The sequence below is a fragment of the Buceros rhinoceros genome, unplaced genomic scaffold (assembly GCF_000710305.1).
Source record: "Buceros rhinoceros silvestris isolate BGI_N320 unplaced genomic scaffold, ASM71030v1 scaffold7021, whole genome shotgun sequence".
NCBI lineage: Eukaryota > Metazoa > Chordata > Aves > Bucerotiformes > Bucerotidae > Buceros > Buceros rhinoceros.
In genome coordinates, this window is record NW_010393577.1 from 1 (window position 1) to 16,855 (window position 16,855).

Genomic DNA, 16,855 nt, shown 5'->3' on the forward strand with positions numbered 1-16,855 from the left:
TGCGTTGCCCAGCTGCGGATACTGCTCGTCGGACCGAGCGTGAGCGGAGCTGACCACATTTTCCCTCTTCTCCTTCCTCTTCTCTTCTTCCCCCTTCCCCCCCTCTTGTCTTTGCAGCAAATGGAGCTGTTTCTCGTGAATAAGCTGAAATGGAATCTGGCTGCAATGACCCCCCACGATTTCATTGAACATTTCCTTACTAAAATGCCTCTGGCAGAGGACACCAAGCAGATCATCCGTAAACATGCTCAGACTTTTGTGGCTCTGTGCGCTACAGGTATGAGCCCTGCACGTTAAGCAAAGCGTGTTGCTCCCCTACACGCGCCTACCCCCGGGCTTGTAAAGCTCCCGTAGCCGAGGTGTAAAGCGAGCTCGCAGAGCTGTGGGGAGGTAGTTTAAGCCCTGCTTATTGCCCCTTGTTTGCAGAAGGTGGATTACTTTGCAGAGGTAAGTTTTTTTTCAGAAGATATTTCTGCTTCCGAGTTGAGTTTGTGGTGTTGTTGGGGAGGGCGAAGCACCCCCCCTCCTTGTAGCTTGGCCATGGAGTCGCAGCTCGGCGTGGCACCATTTCTTCACCGCTGCAACCCGGGTTTTATGTGGGGGCTGCAAAAGGCTCACTGCCCGTACGGGGAATCCCTCCCCGCGTGGATTCATTCTTAAGACAGTTTTTAAAGGCGGAGGGAGATTTGGCTGGTGAATAGCTCTGCGTGGGGGTTTTAAAACTTCCCTCTTCAAGATGCCTCTTCCCCCCTCTGCGGTGGCTGGTGGATTGGAGGAGGGCCACGCGGCACGGAGGCTTTCCTGGCACAGGACCGAGCCGCTGCCATCTGCACCCCTCTGACCACGTGCTGTGCTGAAGCCATGTGCGGGAACGGCCTCCAAAGACGCCGACTGTTCGCTAGGCCAGGTTTGCAGAGGCCTGATCTTTGGTTTCAAGGGCACCGTGCGTGCGCGCGCGCGCTGGTTCTTTTGAAGTTCCACGTTTGCATGTGGACTCTGTGTGTGTGCATTTGTACGTGCACGCATTTGTACGTGCAGCGGCTTTACCCCCTGAACCCTAGCAAGAAGGAAGGAAAAAAGTTTTAGAAGAGTCCCTCAGTTCTCCAGATCTCGCTGTTCCCACAGGACAGAGGAGCAGGGACAAAAGAAGCTCTAGAGGGAAGATTCTCTGTTTAAACAAAACATGTTCAGCGCGTTTGCTTTTAGTATGGCAAAACCAATCCAGGAGTGGCAAAAGGAAGAAAAAGCAGCCAAAGCAAACGCTCTTTTGCAGTAGCACGTACAGAGGAATGCCAGACACTCCGCTGACACTGATAAAAAGGTAGTGTAAAGGAGATACAGTGCTTTAGTAAATGTTAATATTCAGTAGCAGTCGAGCTAAAAAAAGAGATCAAGCCTGCTTTTGGACTTGAGAAGAAAAAACCTCGGTGGCATGTGTGTGGTCAGTGGCACAGATTAATGTTGTGTAGTTTATTTTCCAGAAATGGATTTGGTATAAAAAGATGGAAGAAAGATTGCAGGCACTCAGAAGAAAAATTTTATTTCACAGAATCGGCCCTACTGCAAGGCCTAAAGATAGAAGGACCGAGCCATGAAAGAGAAATTCGTAAACACTGGCATTGCTCTTCATCTTGGGTCTAACATCAGCGTAAGGGGCAGTCTGTAAGTTAGGGCTGCCTGGACTAGTGCTTGGTGTTCGCAGCGCTCCAGCCTTCCAACAGCCTTCAGACTACCTGCAGCAACATCTTGGGAAAATCAGACGTAACGCTTCGTGCCAGATCCTACCAGATAAGGCCGCCACCACGGCGAATGTGTGATTTGCTAAGTTTGAAGCTTCCTCGCCTGTTAGCTAAAAAGAACAGCTCCCCGGCCTCTCGGTTGGATATGGGGGTGTTTAACCTAGGTTGTTGTGTTGGCAATGACAGGGATGAAAACAAGAGTAGTTCAAAGGTTGGAGACTTGCTAAGAGTCCAGTACTTTGATCTACTGTCGGTGTTGTTATGTTCCTTTTAGGAAGCACATCCAGAGGCTTTATTTCAGACTGCTACACACCACAGCTGGAGAATGGATCAGTAAATGAGAACCATGTTCTGGGAGTTTTACTTAGCTTTAAACAAACCAGCGCTGAGCTCACCAGAGTTGGGGCCGTCTTCTAGCTCCCTACTGAAGCTGGGAATATTGCCTGGGGAAAGAGCGCTCAGGAAGGCTGCCACTAGGCCCTGTATTTTATTGGTTTTTTTGGATGTCGGGATTTTCTCTACCTCTTGCTTTCCTCACGACTTCTTTGTTGGCTAGTGGAGATCACATGTGGCTTAAGTAGCATCTGGACTTTGCTTTGCTGTTGCTGGGTTGTGTTGTATTTCCCCTTGCCAAAATGAACCTAGATGGACTGCACATGCCTTGTGCTGCCTGGATGCTGTGGGGCCCAATCCAAAGTCCACTGGAAATACTGACACTCGCTTAAGTGGCCTCAGGGGCAAGAGCAGTATATCCTTTGCTTGAAGAGCAGCCTCTGTCCTCTACTGTAGAGGAGGGTCTTCTAAGAAGAGACAGCAAAATAATGCTTGCTTAGAAAATAAAACCTCCGCCAGTTGGCTTAGGAAGGTGAAGGCTGTGGAAGTGTTTGTAGATGAGTGTGTATGTGTTTGCTCCAGAAAGAGAAGGTTACGCTGCAAGGTGAAGTTGAGGGGAATTCCTTCTAAGCTCCTTCTTCAGTTGTCTGGCTAGTAGAAGTGGGTTTGTTTGATTTGGTTTGGTTTTGAAAAATCCATTTTCACCAAAGGATGTCTTTGTGCTGTGGTAGGTTCGGGAGAAAAGGCAAAAAGAAAAAAAAAATTACCAGGGGTTGTTTGAAGTTAACACATAATTGAGCTTAATGAATGGGGCTTTGGCATGGCCGAGCAAGGCAGGAGAGCTCAAAAGGAAGCAGGCCTCTTTTGGCCCAAGTTAAGACCAGTGTTGAGGGAGAACTGCAGCTCTATACAAGCATAACAAAGAATAGCAACAAATATTGGAGCTTCAGCATTTCATTATGTTCCTCTGGTTATCAAAACATACCAGGGTCCTTTTATATTATTATTATTATTATTGCTATTATTATTGTTGCTTTCTTCCTCTCCGATGGGGAAAGAAAGATCCCCCTTTGAAACAAGCGTGTTACAATTCTCCCATTCTCTGGCCTTTATAAAATTGGAAGTCTCAAGGTATGTGACCAGTTGGAACCTGTTGCATCTTGCAGCAAGTGATTTATGTTTGCAGTTTTGATTTGCCTCAATGAAAAGATTTTCATTCATAGCCCCCAGCTCTCCAGACGGACGGAATTGCTGCTCCATTTAAAAAGGAAAAGGGGTGACTCGCCTTGTTAGGAATTTTTTTTTAAAGCGCTGCAGCGCCTATATGCCTGCTTTGTCCTCCCTTCAGGGTGGCTGGCATTCTTCTCTCTCCTCCCCCTCCTCTCTCCCTCTCTCTCTCCCTCTCTCTCTTTTTAACAACGCTGAAGTTGTTTATTCTTTTTGGATGAAGTCTCAGATAGGCTACTGGGGATGTGTGCTTCAATTGATGGGGCCCCCTACCCCATTGTGGCTGTGTCAGGTCTAATTCATCTCACCGAAGCCCCCTTGTTCCTGAGCGCTCAATAGCGCAAGATGAGGCGATGGAGGCTGACAATGATGCCACACTCTTCACTTGGGGGCATCCAATTACAGGCGAGAGGGGCCCCCTGATTAATATGCTGAAATTAGTGGCCTCTGCCACAAATAATTCCTTGTTGAGTTGCAACAAAAAGGCAGTCCATGCTGCTTGTCTGGAGTGGTTATAGGGACAGACACAAACTGGTCATTTAAACTTCATTATCACTTTTCCACCTTGGAAAGAATGAGGGTGTGACTCTGAATTCATGTTCTTGTTTACTGCTCCATTTAAAAGAAGAACGCAAATATTAATCCCAAACGTGATCCTGTCAGGACGGACTCATTAAACTGACACATTTTGGTCATGTTCTGTTTGGGGAGCTCAGTAAACAGTGTCGCGAACGTGCCCCTGCGAGCAACCCAGTCTTGGTGGAATTCATGCTCGCCTACTGAAACCCCTCCCGTCTGAAGTCTACCTGCAGTTGCGTATCGGTATCTCAGCGAGGGGACTGGCTTGGGGATGCGTGTGGTGTCACTAAGCAGTCTGGACTGCTTTGATTTGGGGAATGACAGAGGCTCGCTAGAAGGTGGCTGTGTTTACATCTGCCGGTAAAGGGGCAGATTAGGAAAAGGGGGTAGATTAGCTTTAGTCTAAGCGTGCTAACGTAAATGAGACAACTTCAGATCATGCTCGCCTTTTCGCCGGCAGTGCATTACAAAAGTTTGGCCACAATTCATCCTATCAGTTTAATTTTGAAAGTTCCTAGAACGCTGGGTGAAATACCCCTTTGAAGGTGGGTATTGGTCAGGGCTACAATGGAGTGTCAGAGGTATATGAATGGCTTCAGACAGGACTTTCACAGAGTCCCGAAGTCTTTAGTTTCACTGGTAAAACATTTACACAAAAGTTATTTTATCATAATAAAGGAGATGCATGATTTAATACTTAAACTGTTCCACCGAGCCCTCCAAGCTGTCCACTCCTTTGATTTCATTCAGGGGTTTGACAGATGGTTTATATTTTTTCAGCCCAGAGGAAGTTGTATTCTGATAAAAGCTGAAGGAATGTATCTCAGGTTCTTGTGTATAATGTGGCATTTCCCTTTCTTCCTCACAAAATCGGACGTTTACTTGCGCCACTTACTTCCTTTGTTTCTGATTCTCCTCCAAGGTGTGTGCTGCCACAGATCAAACGCATTCCTGTTCAGCAGAAAGAGCCTTAGCATTAAAATGTGGATTATTCTTATTAAAAAAACCCAGCGAAACAAAACAAAACCCAAACCAAGCCCATGCTAAATGGCAGAGATAGCCCCTTAAGGAATCATGGGAGTGGCTTTGTGGAGAGACCTACAGCAATGCCGTCTGGAAGGGGGCCCAGCCTCTTGTCAGCATGGTGTCACATCAGAATGTAACTGATTGTCCGCCAATTCTTGGGACCCCCGTCACTTAGTTATGCCACATTTACATTAAATCCCTGTTGCCAGGATGGATGGCAGCCCCTGACAAGAGACTAGGTTGAGACAAAGCATTTTTAAGATGAAACCTTAATTTAAATATGGATTATCTGCCTCCTGACAGGGTTAAGCAGTCTTTCTCTTTCTTTCTTTTTTGTTGATGATGTTGTTCATTAAAGCTATATTCCTTTGAATGTCAGAGCAAAGGTTTCTGCTCGAAAGGGCCCGAGGACTCCTTGCTAGAGTGCACCCAGGATCTGATCATGCAAAACACCCAAGAATGCGACCAGGTTTTCTGAGATGTATAGTGCCATTGACCCCAGTGGCATTATTCACATGAGCAAAGTATTTTAACATCTGAAGACTGGGGGCCCTGCTTATGATAAAAGTACCTCCAAGTGATGAATGGCCTCCCGGGCTCGGTGCTAGGAAGGGCCACTCACTGAAGCACAGTTGCTCCACAGTTGTGGATAAGTGTTTACAGGTTGGGACCTGTAAGAGTGTAGAGCAGGAGGCACCTCTCTGCTCACCGTTTTCGCTACCTTTTCCGATGCAGTAGCTGGCAGCTGAAGCCATGCTGGCAGAAGAGCTTATGTGTATGGGCAGGCTTCTCCGAAAGCAATCATTTCAGTCTTTTTTTTTTTTTTCTCCTTTCTTCATACAGATATTAAATTTATTTCAAACCCACCCTCCATGATCGCAGCTGGCAGTGTGGTAGCAGCTGTGCAAGGCCTGCATCTGGGGAACACTAACACTTTCCTCTCCTATCAATGCCTCACACATTTCCTATCACAAGTTATCAAATGTGATCCGGTAAGTGACTCTTCTCTCGGTTGATCTCCTGCCTTAGAGTTTAAGAATGAATGCCTGCATAGTAGCTAATCTTGGCAGTAAATCTTGCTAAAAGTCAAACCTCAGAGAGGGGTTTTTGAATGTGTTCTCTTGTGACCGTCCGAGTTATTTCGCTGTTGATGATATCCATTAATAATCTGTGATTACGCTGCTGCAGCCCGCTGATAGGAACGCCACATCCAGCTCTAACATTTGTAAGAGAGGTGTTATTTGCCACAGCAAAGGAGAGCCTGCATCGATGCAGGACGCTGCAGAGGTTGGGTTTGGTTGTTGGTAATTAAACCAGGAGCCCATGTAAAACAAAACTTTGAAAATAAGAGAGGAAATAGTTACTGAGACCTTGTGGTATCTCTGACCTTATCTTTGACCATTCTTGAGGCCTTTTATTGTGCCAAGTGGTGTGAAAAAGCCCTTCTTAAAAGAGTTCTAATGAGCTAATTTGGTTTATTACGTGCTAGACCTGGACAGTAGCTGGTATTGAATTCCTTTTCTGAACAAATGCTTGTCCCACGACTTTCTGACAAGGTAGATGGTCCTCACAGGACTCTCATTTTGCCCTGCAGCTTCCAGGAGATGCACATCAGTAACTAGTGAGCAATAAACCTTTCATGAGTGAATGGGCCAGGAAGGGAGCCTACAAGGAAGACCTAAAGTCAATGATCCATGTCATAATGGTGTGTGAAGTTGGGGCAGAGTTGAGCTTTGTTTTGTAACAATGTGGAAGACCAATAAATAGATGCTTTAAAAAGGTTCTTGTGAGGTCTCCAAGCGCTGGACAATGAGTCAAATAAAGACAACTCTGGTTAGCTGCAGAATCTTTGAGATGCTGTTAAATTATTTTACATGTTAATAATTCAAATGCAGAGAGAACTCTACTAGTCCAGACACTGCAAAACTAGGTTTGTGCAACTGGACTTTGTTGACAGCATTGAATGATTTCTGGAAAGATGAATGCATCATAATCAATTATTCACAAAAGAATATTTTACTTCTGATAGACTACGTGAAAAAACAATTGCTGAGATCACCTTAACAACGCCTCAGTACCAGGCACGTTGTTTTCACCATTTGTATTAGTACAGCTAAAGTAACGTGGATCCAGTGCTGAGCTGTTAAATACTGTAAGCACCTCAAATGCTGAAATAAAACACTGCTCAGTTTGGCATGTACATGTAATGCTTTTAGTCAGTTTGTGAACAACGTAGATATTCCAGGGTATGGTTGGCCACTATCCACCGTGAAATATTTGAAGCAGGTACCGAGGGAAAACACTAGGCTCGCTATCGGTTCTGACAGTATCTGACTCAAATAACATTATTGAATCATTCCTGATATAGAGAGCACTGAAGTAGATGTAGCATGTCCTTATGTGACTTGTTTTAGCTCATGGCAGCTCTCTTGAGAAAAGAAAGCAGTTCTAGCAAGAAGAATTTATTTCTTACTGTCCAGAGTCATTGCAAAGCCACAATCGGTATGACCTGAACTTAGGAGCTTAAGGACTAACTCCCCTCCAGCTTTCACTGCTAAATATGTGTTAGAGTAGCTAGAGCTGGAAGTAAGTGTTTGGATAGGTTGTTACAGAGAAAAATTGTAGGTATGTGTACATACACTGTTGTGTTTGTAGTGGAATGAGGGAACTGCATTTTTCACAGCTGTTGCTTTGGGTAGAGAGAACTGCTTGGTTTCGAACACCGCGTGGCTCCCCTGCACAGAGAATTTCCCGTAAGATGAAAGCCATGGCATGAAATGCTATTCCTGTTCTCTTTTTTCAGTAGCATGTATATGAAGTTTGTTACTCCCCAGTGATGGCTCCCCTTGTCAGACCGCACAAATCAGTGCATTTTCTATCAGACTGTCTTGAAATATTAAAAGCCTGCATCATACCACGGCAAACCTTCTCCCCAATTACCTATTAGCTAGAGCAGCCGGTCTCTTGGATTTCAGGTTATATAATTACACTTTTTTACCTTTAGTCGCAAAAGAAAACTGAATCTAAAGTAAAATGAGTATCACCTGATTGGAATTCCTTTATGGTTCGTGTTTATGTTGGTAGGAGTCCAGTTTCCCATTTTGCCTTTGATCAGAGGTAATTAGAAGTCAGATAATCACAATTAGAAGTCCTGGGCTGTCTTCCATCAGTCTATTCCTGACCCCATCATCCAAACAGATTGCATTTTACCTGACATTCACTTCCAGGCCAGAAATTCGCTCAACTAGGTTAGATTGGGTCTCCATGCTGTCTGTCAGTACGCTGGAATTCGTCTCCTGCCTGCCCCTCCTCAGAGGCACCTTCAAACATGTGCCTGTTATCCACACCGGGTCAGGCAGCAACAAAGGATTTCCAAGCAGTTTCTTTTTTGTTGTTGTTTGTTTCCTTTAGTATCTGACCCTGGAGCCTGATCATGTCTCTGCTGTGTGTGTTAAAGGTATTTGACCACATCAGTTAAGCTAGCGAGTCTTTTTTTTTTTTTTTTTCACTGAGGAGCTTAATTAATCCAGGAAGGGTTTATGACCTTGAACAAACTGTGGGCATTGAAAATTTGGGTAGTGAAGCAGAAAAGTTGTTGGGAGAAGTTATCAGAGTAATGCACAAGTTTTGTATTTGCTTTCCAGTGTTGAGAAGTCCTGAGAATGTGAAAAGCTTTGGCGAGGTTGTTCACAGTGACTTTTCTCTTTTGCTGCTGTTTTTGCTAGCTCTAATGCAGTCCTGCAGACAGACTTCTCATCCAATAGTAATCTGAATAAGAAATGAACAAAACTGCCTCAGACATTCAAAAAATACTGGTCATTCAACTGTAGCTTAAGACACAGTCTGTTCATAATAAATTGTTTTAAAAAAACAGAGTTACAACATGCCATACTCTGAGAATCTCGCAGGAAAAAAATAATTCCGTGGTTGAAAATCACCTTTGATTTATATAGTCCTATGTATTTGTGACTGGACTCCACAGGGAGAAGAATAGGTATTTGTAGAAATTCTTTTGAAGGGTTTTAGTTTTCAGAGCTCAAACACTACATGCAAATGGTTAGGATTAAAAAAAGAAAAAACCAACAAAACCAAACCACAAAACCCCCACCCTCCTCCAAAAAAAGCCAACAGGATTCGTTGTGCTCTGAAAATAAATTGGCTTTCAGGTTAGAGCAGTGACCATGCTACCCTGTTAAAAGAGATTTATTCTCAGAAGTGCCTGGGTTTGTAAAACCAAAACTACCCAGCCCCCTGTTCCTGTACTGCTCTTGAACACATCTAACTCCAAGTGTGACTAGAGGTACGTGGTACAGGACATCCAAGTAGAAGCCTTACAGTCAGGATTGATCCGTCATATCTTGAGAAGGGGTGAAAGAACTTCATAGAGCTCTTATTGTGAAGGCCAGAGGTATGCAGGAGCCAAAGGCATGATGACTTCAGGATATGAGGCGTTTCTTTTTGTCATTTAAAACGCTGTGTGTCTCTGTCAAGAGGAAATATTACACTAGGGTTTAAACCAGGAAAGGTCATAGGTTATGTGTTTTCAGTGAGCTGTAACTGATGGTCTGATCTGCTTAGAGGTAGGATTAACCTCCCTCTCTCTCAGAAAGGACTTGCAGAGAATTGTTTGCTTGAGTTTCTAATCTTATTTTACCCCAAATGCCATGTGCCCTTATTGGTGGCAGAGGAGATTCATGTGGTAGTGGAATCAGTGAAAAGCTGGTAGATCACACAAGAAGCCTCTGAATGAAGGCAGAATTGAAACTGGGAAATAAAGAAAACAGCAGGCAGGTCACCCTCTCAGGAAAACAACATTCATTCTCAGTCATGCACATCCTAACACTTTTGACGGCAATTTATCATGGAAGACTGGGTTCACCGCAAGGGCTAACACATGTCATAGGTTAAATCAGAAGAGGCAATACTGAAAGGAAACTTCAAAGTCCTTAATACACAGAGTTAAATATGTTGGGAAAAAGCTTACGATGTTTGTTATAAAGATATGAGTAAACAGCACGCTGGAGGAATTCTGGCAAAACGTCTTGTGATTGTTTTGCCTATTTAAGCACCATTTGTGTCGTTGCAGTGGCTCTGAGGAGCAACCAAAATATGCAGAAAGTGGAACAGGTTGAGCTAACAGGCTTTCCTCAGTTCTGATTGCTGAGGATTGCTAAGTAGGATTGGATGTATCTACCCATGGGATGGTTTAATGCCTGGGGGAAGTTCCCCTTCCCCAGAAACGTGCTCCTGCTAGGGGCTTCATGCTTTTAATGCGCACCAAGGTCTGTGCAAGCAGAGAGGCCCTTGCGCCCTCAGGACTGTGTCCACATTCAGCTCTGAGAAGATGCTTTTGAAGGAAGGGAAATAGAAATCCTGACTGAGATGGCAAGGTGAACGTGGCACAAACTGCAAGCTTGGCACCACTTTGTAATGTGTGGTCACAGAGGTGTTTAGTGGCGCTTCTGAAAGATAGCTCCATTTGGGGGTCCACAGTTTTTCTGTTCAGCTGCTTTCTGAGGTAGAAGTCAGCAAGTTAACTAGAGCTGCCCACTGCTGGACACAGCAGCAGTTGCCAGGCAACTTTGGGCATGGTTATCTAAATACATATGTGGCATTTCTATCTACAAATTTTATATTATTGGAGCTCAGCCTAGGAAAATCACTGTTTATGATCATCACTTCCAGTAGACTGTACTGCTGAAGTGTTTCTCTGGTAGAAGTAGAAATCATGGACCAACTCTGACTCCAGCCCAGTTTCCCATCTTTGCAACTCCACCCATGTAATATTGCTTGATTCACACAGCTGTCCTGTCACTGTTCCTGTTTTTAAAAAGGTATAAAGGGCAGTGAGGTCAAAGACAGCATGAATGGCCTGTTACCGAACTGCTGAAGTGTCCGCGGCACAGGCAGAAAAGGAGTAGTGAAAGCTACACCATCTTCCTGTGTCAGGGGCATGCCAGGGTTAGGTGCTACGTGTGTCACTGTAGTGGAGTGTCCACCACCACCCGCTGCAGACCTGAGGGCTGGGACTAACAACGAAACAGCAGCCATGGGTTGACCAGAGGACCATGGAGAGGAGGAGATGCTCACCTAGGCCATTAAACAGAAGGTGGCAAGGGTTAGTTGTTGAAGTCTGGATCCAGGCCAGCATCTTGCAGAAAAAGGGGTCGCTCGTCCAAGCCGTTCACTATTCAGTAGTGTTTCCCCTGCTCTTCCCACACTCCTTTCAGGCTGCTGCCCTCCCAGATAACGTGATTGTAATTCTCTTGCTTTGATTGTATTTCTCTTGCTTTTTCAAGAAATGGTACTTGGTCTGTGATCTTACTGTCTTTCTAAAGGACTCTGGGTCTTTTTCTCCTTCCATTTAATCTTCTCTAGGATTGTTTACGAGCCTGCCAAGAACAGATCGAATCCCTCCTTGAATCCAGTCTACGTCAGGCACAGCAGCACAACGCATCTTCAGAAACAAAGACTGTAGAGGATGAAGCAGACCTTTCCTGCACACCTACTGATGTGCGAGATGTGAACATTTAAGAGGACTTCTTCTATGGGTTTGCTTGGCAAGAAAAGCAAAGAAAGGGCATCTGAGAAGGAATCAGCATCAGGATCTCCCCCCCAGAAACCCTTTTCTCCAGGACATTTTTATACCAGAAGGGAATACCAGTCTTGTTATATTTTTTCTTGCTCTGTCTCCCTTCCATCTGTGACTTCAAACAAACAAATAAACAAAAAAATACCCCAAAAACTGTCTTAAAAAAAAGAAAAAAATAGTATTTGCATTACCCCCAGGGGTTTGTGCTACAAAAATAGAGGATTTTATACAATAATAATCAACTAGTTTTTATATTAAAGTGTTCTTGTCTGTATGTTGTAAAAATAGGCATTAACACACAAAATGTCTCCAGGGGAGGTATTAGATTTGATTTCTTACATATAAAACCAACCAACCAACCATTTTTAAAGTAGAAGAGGGTGTTTTTTTTTTAGATAGTGAATGAAATATTCTTTTTTTTCTTTAAAAAGCATAGCTTTAATGCAGTTCTAGGCTTTTCTGTATCTTGCTTGCTTATGCATTTAGTCACTTTATCATTCATCTGTAAATGTTTATTTTATTTCCTTAGGGTTTTTTTTATCCTCTTCACCTTATAAATGGTTAACGTAACCCATAAGTTAGTGTATGTTAGTATGCAGCATTATTATATGTTAATCTTCCTTTGTGCCTGTGGATTGCCTGTGCATAAGGCGTTTGTAGGGTTCCAGCTTAGCATTGTTGGGAAAGGCCAATGTACTACTCATACGATACTCTATTATAAAGAGAAACCGAAATAGTAACATAATATATTATATTTTTGTAATCTTCATATTTTTGTAGTTACCTGTGTAAAAATGCTGGTCTGACCCCACAGATATTCAGCCTGATTATGGTCAGGTTCAATCCACAGTTCAGTCTTTTTTTTTTTTTTTTTTTGTTTGTTTGTAATATTCTAAAACCATTCCATTCAAAGCACTTTCAGTCCATTAGATATATAGGAGATACATTCTTTTATTGTGTGGGAATTTTTTTTTTAATGGAATGGTTTGGAAATATATAAGTGCTTGTTCGCAAACTTGGAATTGCAAAGCAAGTGCATTTAACTATGGTGTTAGAGGAGAGGTGATTTTTTTTTTTTTTTCCGGAGGTTGTCTAAAACCATTCCATTCAAAGCACTTTCAGTCCATTAGATATATAGGAGATACATTCTTTTATTGTGTGGGAATTTTTTTTTTAATGGAATGGTTTGGAAATATATAAGTGCTTGTTCGCAAACTTGGAATTGCAAAGCAAGTGCATTTAACTATGGTGTTAGAGGAGAGGTGATTTTTTTTTTTTTTTCCGGAGGTTGTGTCCGAAGGTTGTGTTCCGGTGAGAGAAATTGCAGTCACAAATTGCCAGGATATCTTCCTATCCTTTTCTATAGAAAAGTTGACGTTTAGAATCCTTTGGTGCCAACTCATCTTTATAAATTAGGGGCCTTAAAGGTTCACATATAGGACACATAGTTTAAGGATTGTCGCTAGATGTTTTTACAACTGAAGGTTTTTAAACACTAAAATATATAATTTATAGTTAAGGCTAAAAAAAGAAATATTTATTGCAGAGGATGTTCGTAAGGCCAGTATGATTTGTAAAATAATGCAATCGCCCCTTTTTGAAAAAAGATCTTTCTACCTTCCATGTTGCAGTTTTAACACAGCTTTTTAAAGAAAAAAGGACACGCTTCAGAGAACAAACCCAACCCCAAGCCGTCTGTTTGGCCCCTTCCTATACATTTTCAGAAGCAGTCTAACCATGAAAACGCCATAGTTAATAGAGATGAAAATTGGAGTACTTGAAAGTTCTTATTCCAGTATATGCCCCATTTTTTTTTTATTTAGCTACGAATAGAAAATTTGCACATCTTGGCTATGTATCTTTTTATTATTATTTTAGAAAGTAGTTGAAGGGACGTGGACATAGCTGTTGAAGTCGATGCTCGAGGAGAATGTGATGGTGAAATGTATGTGAGAAAACTGCCGCTAAGGTGTTGATTGTAAAAAAACAAAACAGAAAAAAAAAAAAAAAACAAAAACAAAAAAACACTAGGTCTTAGGAACTCAGACTAAAAGTTGAATGCCTAAGGCGTATACAAAAAAAAAAAACAACAACAAAAAAACAGAAAAAGAAAAAAGAAAAAAATTTAAAAGAAAAAAAAAGAAAAAGACAAGAAAAGGAGTGGATGCTCCATTTTTATTGAGCTGCTATGGATAAATTCCCAGCATGGTTTGAAAAAAAAAATTAACATTGCTTTTCTGTATCTTTGTCATTGTGTTTTGCTGCTATTTTGTGGATCAGTTTTTTTTTTGTTATACAATGTCATATACTGCCATGTTATAGGTTTTAATTTTCTCATAGAAAATTATATTATTGACATCAATTTTTTTTTGTAGATTTTTTTATGTGATCAATTTTTACTTAATGTGATTACTGCTCTATTCCAAAAAGGTTCCTGTTTCACAATACCTCATACTTCAGTTACCCGTGTCTAGACCAGGTTTTAATGTTCGTACACAGTGCCTCATAGTTCTACTGCAAACGGAAATGCATCGAACGTCATTCTGAATGGGTCTCGCGATTTGCAACTAGGTTGCAGTAATGTAAAACCAGCAGACATTTCAGAAGATCAAGTAATGTCGGTTCTTTTGTTGTTATGCATCTTATAAAGCTGGATTCTTTGTCTGATCTGGGGTTTATTATCATAGTAGTTTTAAGCTGTGTTATTAGCCACATTGATATATGAAAGGTGCATTATAATATAACTCTTGTTTGCCACCGGATGTGGTTTCCATCAGCTGGGACGCATCATTTGGTGTGATAGGTTATCTTCTGGAACTCTAAGTATTTTGTGTGTTTAATCTGTTATGATATACTAGTTTTTTTGTTTGGTTTATTTTTTTTAATTATAGCATAATGCTAATTTAAAAAGCCTGTAAATCTCCTAAATAAGCCAGCTAACAGAGTTGTATGCTGAAGAATAATCTAGCTGTTGCCTGTATGCTGCTAAACCAAAACAGAATTAGAACTCATTTTGAGGCAAATGCAGTTAAGATCCTACATAGTGCATAAATTATAAAGCATTGCAATGCTACTAGCAGTCGCAGGACCCAGGAGGACTGGATACATTCTGTCCAAATTTCAGGAACATTTCTTACTGCTTACCTCATAAAACACTTCTGTTTGTGGCATCTCTGTGTCTCTGAACCAAACATGATTATTGACTTAGTGCTTGTTGGTTGTATTATGTGTTACACTGAGTGGCAGCGCATACTGCAAACTTCTTTAAAATATTGTATGTACTAAAAGGCCAAATCCAGATACGCGGGTTCATGTGCCAACAGAGATGCTTTATTTGTCACATTATTATAACAATCTGTAGTAAGCAAGCAATTCAGATATGTACATTTTTATATTGTACTTATTGGCATCACTGGTCTGAAATGCACATTTTCACCAACAGACCTGTAACAGACAAGTTTCCAGCAAAAAAAACTAAAGTCTAGAAATAAAATTGGTAAAACCCAAAGTCTGCTTGTTGTTGTCTTTTTTTTTCTCCTTTAATTGCCTTTATGAATGCTGAATGCTCGCCACTACCTGACGCAGTGAGTAAACCATATTTTCTGGTTTTGACTCTGTGCTGTAATAGCTGCAGCGCTGAAAACCCTCTGTCGTTATTTGAGGAAACTGTAGGCGTTTTTAGCAATGGGTAGGCTGACTGCCTATTACGGTAAATTTTTAAAGAAACCTAAAGGCTTTCTTTTAAACATCTGAGGTAATCACTCGAGTAAAATACCATTCGGTGGTTCTTGTCTATGAAAGGTAAAATAAAGTAGGTGTTGGATGGTACAGGATGCTTTTCTGTATTTATTTAGCAGTGTAAGGTTTTGTGTCCTAGAATACTTCTACAGATGATGGTTTGTTTCAAAAGCAGGAAGGTGAACCTGCCTTCTGTCCCTTCCCCTCATACACAGCTCTTGCATCTTCCTGTTTTATCACTAAGGTAATAAGGAATAAACCTGGAAAACGTAAAAACCTACCAAAAATACATAAAGAACTGGACCTAGAAGGACAGAAATCATGTATGATTACAAAGAGGAAAAAAAATTACAACCTGTGTCTCAATTCACATTCCAAAATGTCTCTGAAAACTGAAAACTCTCTCATCAATTATTACCACAGCTGAACACAGCAGAAACAGCTTATTGTTAGTGGGGATGGTCAAGCTTCTAATCTACGTATTTGACTATTTACCCTAAAAAAAAAAAAAAAAATTCAAATCAATTCTACATAGAACGTCAGGTGCTTGTCTCTCCTGTCGCAAATTCGAAATCTAGTATCTGCCTCCTGAGTTCCCCACTGACTAAACTTCACATTACAACTGATTCAATGCAGTAAGTAGAGCAAAGGAAATGAAAAATGAAACTTCTGAGGTAAACCCCAACGTGTTAATCATAGCCTAGTGCAAAGTAAGTTTGTCTTGGGCCGGTTACCGTAGATGGGCAACCATCTGCACCAGAAGGATCCAGCTGAGCTGTCTGTTTCCCCGTCATTTCAGACGGACCCCTGACCCAGGTGGCCTACTGAAGGTAGGTTACGTGGTACCAGTACAGGGCAGGATCTATCATTTTTTCCATTCAAAACAGGTAGCTTCTCAAAATGGTCAAGTTACACTGGTAGGCCACCGAGGAAGGTTTATGTAACTCTGGGGAGAGCGGACTAGACTCACAGTGACCTTTAATACAGACCAAGCTAAAGCTTGGATTCGGTCAAAAATGACTCATTTTTCCCACAGAGATCTTCTATCTTCTGCAAAATTTCAGCATATTTTAAAGAAAAAATGGGAGGAAAAGGCTTGCTTTTGTATCCCTGATGGCTAACCCCTCTGATTTTAAACATTTCTGAGTGAAGGCATACTTATGAAATCTTGGTTTGGGACAAAAACCTTTTTACTGATAAAAGATGATTCAGTGAGAAATTTAAACCTGCATTTGAACACGTTAAGTGGCTGTTGCCTCTATCTGTTTCATAAACTCTGTTAAATGAACTGAAGAAGTCTGTGACTTAAGCAGGTTTAAGCCCACATAGTCAGCTCTGTTATTTACATTTTCCTTCTCCCAAACATCATCTCTAAATGCAGACAACTATATTTGAATGCTAGATGAACTATGCCAGTATAACTCACATTGCAAAGGGCAGAAAGACAAGAATGTAGCAAGAAAAACAATTGACTATAGGCTATAAAAAATATGCATGTTCAGCTAGGCTATGCTGTGGCTTATTAAAGGGAAAACCACTGTATTTTCTTACATCAGATTGAGACACATACACAGAAAGACCTCCAAAACACTTCCTCAGTTCCACTGGTGAATTCAACCTG

The 16,855-nt window shown here is 41.8% G+C and overlaps 1 protein-coding gene across 1 annotated transcript; it reads left to right on the forward strand.

The window, feature by feature from the left end:
* Nucleotides 1-117: 117 nt before the first annotated feature.
* On the forward strand, nt 118-11,917 carry CCND1 (cyclin D1; the record flags this gene model as incomplete). The annotated part of the gene is made up of 3 exons (XM_010144897.1): nt 118-277; nt 5,748-5,896; nt 11,283-11,917. Coding segments are annotated over 3 exons (465 nt in total), but the record flags the coding sequence as incomplete, so codon positions are not given.
* Between the last annotated feature and the right edge of the window lie 4,938 nt (nt 11,918-16,855).